This window comes from Mobula birostris, chromosome 3, assembly GCF_030028105.1.
Source record: "Mobula birostris isolate sMobBir1 chromosome 3, sMobBir1.hap1, whole genome shotgun sequence".
Taxonomy (NCBI): domain Eukaryota; kingdom Metazoa; phylum Chordata; class Chondrichthyes; order Myliobatiformes; family Myliobatidae; genus Mobula; species Mobula birostris.
Genome location: NC_092372.1, coordinates 167330018 through 167342396, shown reverse-complemented (window position 1 = coordinate 167342396; position 12379 = coordinate 167330018). Strand labels below are relative to the sequence as shown.

General features: G+C 35.7%; 1 protein-coding gene across 2 annotated transcripts in view; it reads left to right on the top strand.

Annotated features, from left to right (window-relative positions):
- Nucleotides 1-12379, top strand: part of ankrd28b (ankyrin repeat domain 28b) — a 244085-nt gene that overhangs the window by 129190 nt on the left and 102516 nt on the right. For both annotated transcript variants that reach the window (XM_072253640.1, XM_072253639.1), the window contains one exon: nt 532-744. In XM_072253640.1, coding sequence (XP_072109741.1) covers nt 532-744 — 213 coding nt within the window. The remainder of the gene's footprint in view (nt 1-531; nt 745-12379) is intronic.

Below are 12379 nucleotides of genomic sequence, written 5' to 3'. Positions count from 1 at the left end.
ATTGTTGAGTCTTCTCTAGGGAGGTGCTGCCAAACCCAAGTAATTGTAATATTTTATCTTTGTTGATAAAGTTGCTCACTTAGTCTTATCGCCAATAAAAACACATTTGAACCATCCGCTTTTCAGAGGCTTCTGTTGGATTTTTCTTCTATTTACCATGAGGATAATTTTACCTGTTTAACTTCTCTGAAAATTGAAGTTTCTGACACATTAGTATTTTGCTCTTATTAATTGATTATATTTGCACCAACTTGTATCCAATTAATTTCATATTTATAGTGAATAATTTAGTTCAAAATAGTTGAAGTCAATGTTAATGCAAAAACAATTAAATGAGCAAAATTTAAAAAGCAATCATTTCATTCCTCAGTGCATTGTTAAACATCTTTTGGCTGATGACAAAGAATGTTGACATTTTTAAAACTTGGGTTTGTTCCTTGTTTTGAACTGTGGAATTCTTTAGTTTTATTAGCAATGCAAGGTTTTTTTGTGTGAAGTGTTGTGACCATTTACTGTTACATACTTCAACAGATTAATGAACCAAATGCATATGGAAATACCCCTCTTCATGTGGCGTGTTATAATGGTCAGGATGTAGTTGTGAATGAGCTCATTGACTGTGGAGCAAACGTCAACCAAGTGAATGAGAAGGGCTTCACCCCATTGCATTTTGCTGCTGCTTCAACACATGGTGCATTATGTTTAGAACTGTTGGTCAGTAATGGGGCAGAGGTGAATATTAAGGTAAGGAATATTACAAATCTATTGTGAGTGAATGGAAATAAAATTCTCATGTTTGCGTTGCTGAAAACTGGGTTGAATTTAGAGATGCAAAGTCTTTATTTTTGGTGTCAGTAACTTCCTGAGAAATGTATATTTTTCATTATAATTTTTAAGCATTAATGTTTTCTCTTGCAGATTGGATGTCTTGATTGAATTGTTAGCTTTCAGAAACCAGAGTAAACTCATGTAAAAGTTAACTTCAAGCTATAAATTTTGGTTCTGGTTAAGATTTTGACAGAAAGAAATCAGTTTTGTCACCTGAAACCTTATTTCACGACGTTATGTTAAGCAGAGATCTTGCCGAACATAATGTAAATTGTGCAGTAGGTCATCTTAAGATTTAATATTTCCTGAACTACTTTTTTTCTCTAAGCCTACGCCTATATCCCTTTCCTCTTCAATGTTTTAAAATTCACATTTTCCAACTCAACCATGTTGTCTTTCTCTCTCATCAGTATGCATCTAAATTTCTCCATGTTGTCATTATAACCAACATTTGCTGATTATCCTTCCTTCATTCTGATTGATCTTGACATTATGGTTGCATCTTAACTTCCTGACACCTTCCCTTTACTCAAATTGAATCTAATCCATTTGATGCTTTAAAACTGATGTGCAGCCCATCACTCTGTTGTCCCTGTCAAAGCTAATCTACATGCATCACAACTGTAGCTGTGTCAAAACCAAAGCTCAGTGTAGCTCCTCCTAAATGCTGTATTAACAACCAGGACAGGGGTGAATTTTCTATATTTGCCTATTCAGAATCCCTCAGTGCTTCACAATTTTTTTTGTTCTCCCCCCACATCTCTGCACTAAAGAAGAGCTCCAGTTTCTGGCATCTTTTATGATTGTTCAAGGGTCATGCCCTGAGTAATTTCAGAGAGAACAGTTCCATTGAAATCTGATGTAAAGTCTGAGGAAGTAGTACATTATAAAAGGGAGCAGTAGGAATCTGCTGTCCCTTTGAATCTACTCCATCATTTGATGTGATAATGCATTTAATCTACACTTGGTAAAAGAGGGATTGAGCAAGGATAGTCAGCATGACTTGATGTCTGACAAATGTAAGTGAATTTTTTAAAAGATGTAAATGATGAGGGCAGCATGGTTGATGTGGTTTATATGGACTTCAGTAAGGCTTTTGACAAGATCCCAAACGATGCAAAGTTCACATGGTGTAAGAGATTAATAGTGGAGAATTACTTTTGTGATCGGAAACCTGTGGCCATAAGTAAACCCCAGAGATCAGTCCCTTGGTTAACAACTTGCATCCAGTTGCCACTTTATTAGGTGACACATCTGTACACCTGCTTTTTAATACAACTATCTAATCAACCAACCATAGGGCAGCAACTCAATGCATAACAGCATGCAGACATGGTTAAGAAGGTCCTGACGAAGGGTTCCGACCCGAAATGTCAACTGATCTTTTCCACAGATGCTGCCCGACCTGCTGAGTTCCTCCAGCGTGTTGTGAGTGTTGCTTTGACCCCAGCATCTGCAGATTATTTTGTGGTTAAGAAGTTTAGTTGTTGTTCATATCAAATATCAGAATGTGGAAGCAATATGATCTGAGTGATTTTGACCATGGAATGATTGTTAGTGCCAGGTCGGGTGGTCTGAATATCTCAGAAACTGCTGATCTCCTAGGATTTTTATGCAGAACAGTCTCTAGAGCAAGGGTTCCTAACCTGGGGTCCATGGATCCCTTGCTTAATGGTATTGGTCAATGGCATAAAAAAGGTTGGGCACCCCTGCTCTGGAGTTCACAGAGAATGGTGTAAAAAAAAACAAAAGAAAACAGTGATCAGCAGTCCTGTGGGCAAAGATGCCTTGTTAATGAGAGAGGTCATAGGAGAATGGCCAGTTACTGAAAGCAAAGGTTCACATACTTTTTTCAGCAAATACATGTAATATAAGATCATTTTTCTTAATAAATAAATGAACAAATATAATGTTTTCTGAGCCATTTATTTAATTCGGTTCTCTTTATCTTGCTTTAAGACTTGTATGAAGATGTGGTCACATTTTAGATCATGTATACACAAAAATAGAGAAAATTCTACAGGGTTCACAAACTTTCTAGCTCCACTGTAGAATATAAGAGCACAGGGATCTTGGTAAAACTTTATAAAGTATTGGAGTGGAATGAACAGAAATGACCTTTTCCTCCCCTTTCCAGTGCTGAGGAAGGATCTCAGCCTGAAACATTAACTGTTTATTCCTCTCATAGATGCAGACTGACCTGCTGAGTGCCTCCAGCATTTTGTGTCTGTTGCTTTGGAATTCCAGCATCTGAAGAATCTCTTGTGTTGTCAAAGTTGGAATATTATGGTGTTTCAGTCCTGTATTATAGGATCAGAATGATTGCACTAGAATGGGTGTAAGTTCATCAGGATGTTTCTAGCGATGGGTGGTTTCAGTTAAGATGAGAAATTGGATAGTTTGTTTACATTGGAGTAGAGGATAGTGAGGATAGACCCGATGGAGGAATACAAAACTATGAAAGACAAAAAAAAATTATATAGTTAGAAGCTTTTCCCCATGGCAGAACTTGTAAGTTTAAATAAAGGAGTATGATATTTACAGGGAATCTGAGGAAATTTTCCCCCCACTTAGTAGGTGGTTGAGAGCTGGAATGTGCTGCTAAGAAGCTGGTAGAAGGTGCTCCAACAATCTTTTAAGAAGCATTGGAATCACTAAAACAGAGAAGGCTATGGATCAAGAACTTATAAATGGGGTTATTGTAGATAGATTGATAGAAATGATCAGCATAGACATAATGGACAAAAGGTCCTTTTTATGATTCTATAGATATCTGCGATACTCTGCGGTAGGGTCTTTAAGATGTGCACTTTTTGAAATTCTTGTATTTATAATGACACGATTTATGATTTACACCTCTGTTTAAAAAGAGAGAGAGGGAGGCAAAAAAGGAAATACCTGCATTCATAATTCCTGCTCAGATTTTGCTCAAACTCCATCTATAAGTTTGGAGATGAAACAACCGCGGGTAATGATGTGTCAGAGTACAAGGAGATCGAGAGCTTAGCTACATTATCTCATAATAATAGTCTTTCCCTCAATGACAGCAAAGCAAAAGAGTTGGTCATGGACTTTAAGAAGAGGGATGGTGCACATTTTCCTGTCTGCTTCAATGGTACTATGGTGAGAGGGTTGAGCGCTTCAGGTTCCTAAGAGTTACCATCACCAACAACCTGCTGTGGTCCAATCACATAGATGCCAGACCAAGAAAACTCACCAAAATACATCTTATCTTAGGAGGTTAAGGAAATTTGTCATGTCCCCATCAACCCTTATGAAATTTTATCAATGCACCATAGAAGCATTCCAGCTTGGTATGGTAACTACTGTGGCTGAGACCAGAAGAAACTGCAGACATTTGAGATCATAGCTGAACATATCATGGAAACCAGCCTGCCCACTATGAACTTCCTCAGTAAGGAATAATCTCACTTCCTCGGTAAAGAATAATCAAGCACTTTATCCATACAGGAAACACTATTTCCGAGTAAGGTAAGGTTAACTGTTGACCTCGTACCTAATTATGACCTTGCAGCTTATTGTCTGTCTGCACTGCACTTTCTCTGCAGCTTTTATACTTTATTATGCATTCTGTTATCGTTTTACCTAGAATGTTGCCTGGGTTTCATCTCCTAAGTTACAAAGAAAGTTTGAACAAGTTAGGTCTTTATTCTTTGGAGTGTAGAAGGTTGGGGGTGGGGACTTGACAGAGGTATTTAAAATTATGAGGGGAATAGATAGAGTTGACGTGGATAGGCTTTTTCCATTGAGAGTGGGGGAGATTCAAACAAGAGGACGTGAGTTGAGAGTTAAAGGGCAAAAGTTTAGGGGTAACATGAGGGGGAACTTCTTTACTCAGAGAGTGGTAGCTGTGTGGAACGAGCTTCCAGCAGAAGTGGTTGAGGAAGGTTCGATGTTGTCACTTAAAATTAAACTGGATAGCTATATGGACAAGAAAGGAATGGAGGGCTATGGGCTGAGTGCAGGTCGGTGGGACTAGGTGAGAGTAAGAATTCGGCACGAACTAGAAGGGCCGAGATGGCCTGTTTCTGTGCTGTAATTGTTATATGGTTATATGGTTAAATGACTGCAAGGAACAAAGATGGGCATTAAATAATACATATTTTATGAACTGAGTTTAATTGACTAGTTTTAATAATCCAAAAGTATTTAAAAATGTACTTATAATTTAAATAATTTTTATCATGTTAATTCCTCAATGTTTTTTTTTAAATAGTTTTTGAATGCTTAAGAATGTGAAGGACCCAGAATGTGGGGTTGCGCTTGGATGTTTGTCAGAATTCTTTGTGGTTTCCTTTCATCCAAAGGACAGGAGACAATATGTTCACTGAAGAATGCACAATGTTCAATTTCATTTGTGTCTCCTCAGAAATTGAAGCTGTCTGTGCTTGCATACAGTAGGACCTCTTGCAATCTGTTTCACTTTTAGATTCATAGTCAATGCTCTCTTTCCAACTCAGTTGTTCTTATTGAGTACTTCTATTTGTTTGCAAACACAAACAAATAGAAGTGTCTTCTCCTATCATTTTGGATCTCCCCCCTCCCCCTCCCCCTCCCACTTTCAAATCTCTTACTAGCTCTTCTTTCAGTTAGTCCTGATGAAGGGTCTCGGCCTGAAACGTCGACTGTACCTCTTCCTAGAGATGCTGCCTGGCCTGCTGCGTTCACCAGCAACTTTTATGATTGTTACCATAGATGTAGTTGTATGTTTCATTTGTAGTCTGGACTTCCTGTGGTGCAAAAATCTGAAGTGTAGGCAGCAATAAAGATATGCCAATCTGTATCTTGTCTTTCTATGTCTCAATTCTTTCAGCTGTTTTATCATTTAGTGCAGTATTTAATTTTATCAAATCAGTATGTCTACTGTTTTGCTCTGGTTTTACATGAGTGAACATTTTGATAAAGATAGCATACAATCTGGAATATGCCAGCAAATGGATTGTGGAAACGGATTCCAAAGAAAACTGTAAGTACAACAGGAAATTTAAATACAGGCCTAAAAGGAAAGAATGAGGGCATGGATTGATTAGAGAGCTGCAACAAAGCTTGCTAATGGCCTCCTTCAATGCAGTGAGCATTCCAATTTCAGTCTATGATATTGAAATTTCACTTTATGCACATAAAAATTAACTTTGGAACAAATAACAATTACGCTGCTTATTCTCTAGTCCAGTTTTTATGTGCATATGGCGAAAGTGTAGCTTGTGTTCACATATTACTTAATACTACAGATCTTATTTTCATTGACAAATGACCTTGGCAACATGTTTTCAGATTCCTTTTAAAAGACCATGTAAACAATAAGTACTATGTTTTCTGTGAATGGTAAGCTCCAGATTTTCATGCCAAATTGGACACCATTTTAATTCTATTTTGGCTAATCAAAGTTAAATCTCATAATTCAAAGTGAGTTATTTTTATTAAGATTACTGGTTCCTTGGATGCAATTAATTTTTGGCTGGCTATTTATGGTTATATAGATCATCTTTGTTTTATTTTATTTATTGCAATACTTAACGGAACTGGTCCTTTGGGCCCTTTGAGCTGCACCGTCCTGCAACCCCCCAGTTTAACCCTAACCTAATCATGGGACAACTTACAATGACCAATTAACCTATCAACTGGTACGTCTTTGGAATGTGGGAGGAAACAGGAGCACTCAGAGGAAACCCACTTGGTCACGGGGAGAATATACAAACTCCTTACAGACAATGGCTGGAAATGAACCAACTCTTCAGGAGGCGCTCATGGCATGAGGTACACTTTGGCTTCGCTCCATTCCCTTTACTTCTTTTACCTGTAACCACCCTTATTTACTTTATCTATACCTACACTAAAGGGTTTATACCACAAAGATAACTTTGAACGTCGATTTTAACTTACTGAAAATGCTGACCAGAGGACGAGAAGTTAAAAACAGGAAGGATTCCGGCGGGAACGGGAAAAAAGATGGCGATCCCAAGGCATCTAAGCAAATTCCATTAACTTTTCAGACTATGTCAAAACTTCTAGAGGATACACTTAACCAAAGATTTGCTGTGTTTGAAGAAGTTTTGAAGACGATTCAAGATGACATTGAATCGTTCAGATGCGAAGTCTATCAACAAGACATTAGAATTTCAGAGCTAGATGAAGCTGGTCGAAAGAGGGACTGAAAAATTGAATCTCTCGAGAAAAATCTAGCTTCGACAACTCAGCAGTTGGAACGTTATAAGTCAAAGGTTATCGATCTTGAAAATCATTCTCGGCGACAGAGTCTGCAAATAATCGGGCTTCCTGAAGATATTGAGACGGGCGATATAACTAAATACTTTTCTAAATTGTTAAAGGATGTGTTTGGTCTAGAAGTTTTGGATGCCCCTCCGTTGCTAGATCGTGCGCATTGTACATTACACCGCAAACTTTCCAAAGAATTTAAACCGAGACCTATCATTGTCTGGTTTCACTATGTTCATATAAAGAAACAAGTAATATGAGCTGCTCAGCGGAAAAGTATGATCGAATTTCAAAGTTTCAGATTTCGCATCGTTGAAGATTTCAGCCCGGAAGTAATGAGGCTTTTAAACCACAGATGTCAGAACTCTATCATAAGGGCTTCAAGTTAGCGTTGCTGTTCCCAGCGTGTCTGAGAATTGTTCTGGCGGATAACTCTCGTTGTTTCTTTAAAACTCCGGATAAAGCTCAAAGCTTTCTCGACAACCTGTCTTCCTCTGCTAAGGACTAATTAACACACTGTTCTCTTTTTTTTTTCTTTTTTTCTAACTTGCTTTTCGGCTTTTTTTTAAAAAAGCGCTACTATCTAGCTTACAGATTTAGATTTTTATATTTTGAGGGATCCTGCTTTGGTTTTGTAGTGTTGGTATTTTTCGTATTTTTGAATAAAAGTATTTTCTTTCACTTTTATCGTTAGTGATCTTGTATTTTTCACTTTTAATCTTTTTGCTTTTGAGAGTAATTAAGTAGTAGATTCAGTGTTTGATTTTCCTTTTCTTTGAAACTTAATTGGAGAAATATTACATCTTTAGATGGCGGATTGCTTTCCTTCTCAGAATTTATTTTTTCTTGCGTCATTTCCGATCATTTATATATGAAAAATTAATAATATGAATTGGTGCTTGGGCTCTTTTTTTTTGAAATATGAGTAAGAAGAAACTATTTTCTGTTTGTATTTGTTGTAATCTTTTCTTTACATTTATAGTAAATGCTTTTTTACTTCTTTTTGACCAGGGGTGGTGTTTTTTAAGAAAAACATATTTCTTTTGGGTTGCGTTCTGGAGAGATAGGGGTAGATTTAGCTTTAGATTTAGCATTGGCCACTTTCTTGCCTTTTTCTGGGTTTTTGTGGGAGGGAGTGGTATTTTTGTTCTTATTTTTAATTTAGATTTTTTTCTTTAAACGGGCTGACTTGAAACTACCAAGATGTTTGAAATGTCATGACTTCCGGTTCCTCTTTGAACCTTTCTTCCTCCTCCGGGGTCATGAATTTGTATTCTGGTTAACCCTTTACATACCTTATGCTCAATTTCAGTACTATGGATAAGATTACTAATTTGGTTTCTTGGAATACAAATGGTTTAACCACCCGATTAAGCAGAAGAAGATTTTTAAAGTATTCCATAGGATGAATGCTCATATTACTTTCGTACAAGAAACTCATGTGCGGAAAGAGGATAATCTGCTTTTTTTTAGGTTTTGGAAGGCAAAACTGTACCATTCAAATTCACAGGCCAAAGTGAAAGGTGTTTCTATTTTCATAGATCCTTCAATTTCATTTGTGCATTATGAGCCTATTTCAAATCCAGATGGTAGATTTTTGTTAATTACTGGTCTGTTATTTAACAGAAAAGTTGCCATGGTTAATGTTTATGCTCCAAATGGTGATTATCCTGAATTTTTTAAACATCTCTTTACGTCCCTTCCTAACTTAAACGATTATATGCTGATTACGGGTGGAGATTTTAACTGTTGTTTAAATCCTTTGATGGATAGATCTATGTCTAATCAGGCACTCCCGAACAAATGGCTACTCTTATTAACTCTTTTATGGTTGACTCTAGAATTTCAGAAATTTGGAGATTTCTGCATCCCAATGATGAAGAGTTTTCATTCTTTTCACATGTATATCATCGTTATTCTAGAATTGATTACTTTCTTATTGACTCTCGATTAATTCCACCTGTTACTGACTGCAAATATGACTCCATTGTTGTCTCCGATCATGCGCCATTGAAACTATCTATTAAGTCAATGGATACATCTTCTAGTACTAGACAATGGCGATTTAATACCACCCTGCTCCAGAACTCGGACATGGTTAATTTTATTGAGGAACAGATTATTTTTTTCTTCACAATGAATTTTACAGAGGGAATTTCCAGCGGGGTAGTATGGTACACTTTTAAAGCGTATATTCGTGGACAAATTATTTCATATTCTGCTGGACTGAAAAAGCAAACTAATGATGAAATACTTAAACTGGTTGACAAGTTCAAAGAAATTGACAAGAAATACTCTATTACTCCTAATCAGGAGCTTTTTAAGGAGAGAGTCGAACTTCAAATGGAACATAGTCTATTACTATCATTTTTGATTGAAAATCAATTAATTAAAACTAGGAGTCAATTCTATATACGTGGTGATAAAACTGGGAAACTGCTGGATAATCAACTGAAATCGGCTTCGGTTAAACACCAGATTGTTAAGATTCGTAAAAATGACAGTACTCTGATGGTTGATCATGATGAGATAAACAAATCCTTTCAAGAATTTTATACCTCTTTATACCAATCAGAATTTCCTGATGACTTCACTTTAATGCACGGATCACAAATTTTTAAAGAAATTGAATATTCCAAAATTACCACCTAATGAACGTTTAGAACTAGATGTACCTATTACAGTAGAAGAAATAAAAAGAGTTATTTCTTCGATGAATTCAGGTAAAGCACCTGGTCCAGACGGTTATACAGTAGAATTTTTTTAAATCCTTCTCTACTATACTTTCTCCTTGGTTATGTAGAACCTTTAGGGATGCAGTATCTATAGGTAAATTACCTCAATCTTTTTATCGAGCTTCTATTTCCCTAATTCTTAAAAAAGATAAGGATCACACTGAGTGTGCATCTTATAGGCCTATATCTTTGCTGAATGTAGATTCTAAGATTTTTTCTAAAATATTGGCAACGAGACTGGAGAATGTATTACCTTAAATTATTTCTGTTGATCAGACTGGATTTATTAAAAATCATTACTCCTTCTTTAATATTAGGAGACTAATGAATGTTGTTTATACTTCTTTCTAGAACTCCAGAATGTGTCATCTCATTTGACGCTGAGAAAGCTTTTGATAGAGTCGAATGGACATATTTGTTTAATACGCTTGAGAAATTTAATTTCAGTCCGATATTTATATCTTGGATTAAATTGATATACCTTACTCCTTTAGCTTCGGTACTTAACAATAATCAAAGATTTCCCTTTTTTCGGTTATTCCGTGGTACTGGGCAGGGTTGCCCTCTTAGTCCATTATTTCGATATTGCCCTGGAACCGTTAGCTATTGCTATTCATGACTCTCCTAATATATTTGGTATTACCCGTGGGAAGGAGATACATAAATTATCACTATATACTATTATACTATTATATTTACTATTATATATTTCGAACCCTGAGAAATCCATTCTGGCAGTATTATCTTTGCTTGCTCAGCTTAGTAGTTTTTCTGGTTGCAAATTATAGATGTTCCCCATTCAGATTGATTACTGACTATTTTACTTATTTGGGGGTTAAAATTGCTAAGAGACGTAAGGACCTATTCAAGCTCAGTTTCTCACCGTTAATTAGTCAGGTTAAACAATTGCTTACTAAATGGTCCCCGCTGTCTCTATCACTGATTGGTCGAATCAATGCTCTTAAAATGATTATTTTACCTAAATTTTTATATTTATTTCAAGCGGTACCAATTTTTACTGCTAAATCTTTTTCTGATACTGTTGATTCTAAGATTTCCTCTTATATATAGCAGAATAAAAATCCCAGATTAAGTAAAAAATATATACAGAAGTTCAAGAAAGATGGTGGTTTAGCATGGCCGAATTTAAGATTCTATTACTGGGCAATTAATATTCGATGTTTAATATTTTGGACACAAGATTGGGATATAATTCCAAGTCCACAATGGGTAAACCTTGAAGGTCACAAGGGTTTTCATTGGTTTCTATTTTAGGAACTTCTCTTCCCTTTGTATTTTCTAAATTGGATAAACAATTGGTTAATCCAATAATTAAACATATTTTACGTACATTATGAATATGGTTCCAAATTCATATTATCAAGCCCTACTATATCTTTTTTTTACAACCCTTGGTTATGGATCAAGCCTTTTTGATATGAAAAATGAAGGGTATAACATGTTTCCGTGATTTATTTCTGAATAACTGTTTCATGTCTTTTGAACAGTTATCTGATAAGTATAACTTGCCCAGATCGCATTTTTTTTTTTTAGGTATTTACAAATAAGAAACTTTTTAAATACCATGCTGCCTACGTTTCCGATTTCACACTCTACTGATATCATAGACAAAATTTTAGGTTTAAGTCCTTATCAGAAGGGATTAATAGCAATTATTAATGATACAATTATGAATATACAGCCAGGTATATCTGATAAAATTAAAAATGGATGGGAAAGGGAACTTCAACTTCGCCTACCTATAGAGAAATGGGAAAAAATCTTTCAATTAGTTAGCTCTTCCTCTATATGTTCTAAACATACGCTGATACAATTTAAGGTAATGCATAGGGCCAACATGTCTAAAGATAAACTAGCTGGTTTTTACTTCCACATAAATCCTATTTGTGACAGATGTCACTCTGAGGTGGCTTCTTTGTCTTGTGTTCTGGTCCTGTCCTCTCTTGGAAAAATTTTGGAAAGGTATTTTTGATATTATTTCAGCCGTTTTGCATTTTGATTTACAACCCCATCTTAGTACTGCAGTTTTTGGTTTGCCAGTGACGAAACATAGATCTTTATCCTCCTCAGCTTGTCGGATGATCGCATTTGTAACACTAATGGCCAGAAGGTCCATTTTATTGAATTGGAAAGAGACCAACTTCCCTACTACATTTCAGTGGTTTTCCCAAACTCTATCATGCTTAAATTTAGAAAAAATCAAAAGTGTCATTTTTGATCCTTCGGTTAAATTTGAAGAGACTTGGAAGCCATTTATTCAACATTTTCATATGATGTAGTTTGACCTTTTCCAAGTCCTTTTTATTAACTTAGAATATATGAATAGAGGAGTGGAGTTGACGACATTAATGAATGTATGATCTAATATATTGGTTCAGCCTTGTTTTGTTCTGTTAGCCTTTTTTTGGGTTTAGTCATTAGTTCTATTTTTTTTCTGTTTTTTTTTTGGGGGGTGGTTTCTTTGCAATATCCTTTCTCTTTTTATTTTTTTTCCATGATTAACTATATCAAGAGTTTGGAAGTCTATTACACTTGTACATTTGTAGTTTTTTTTGTAT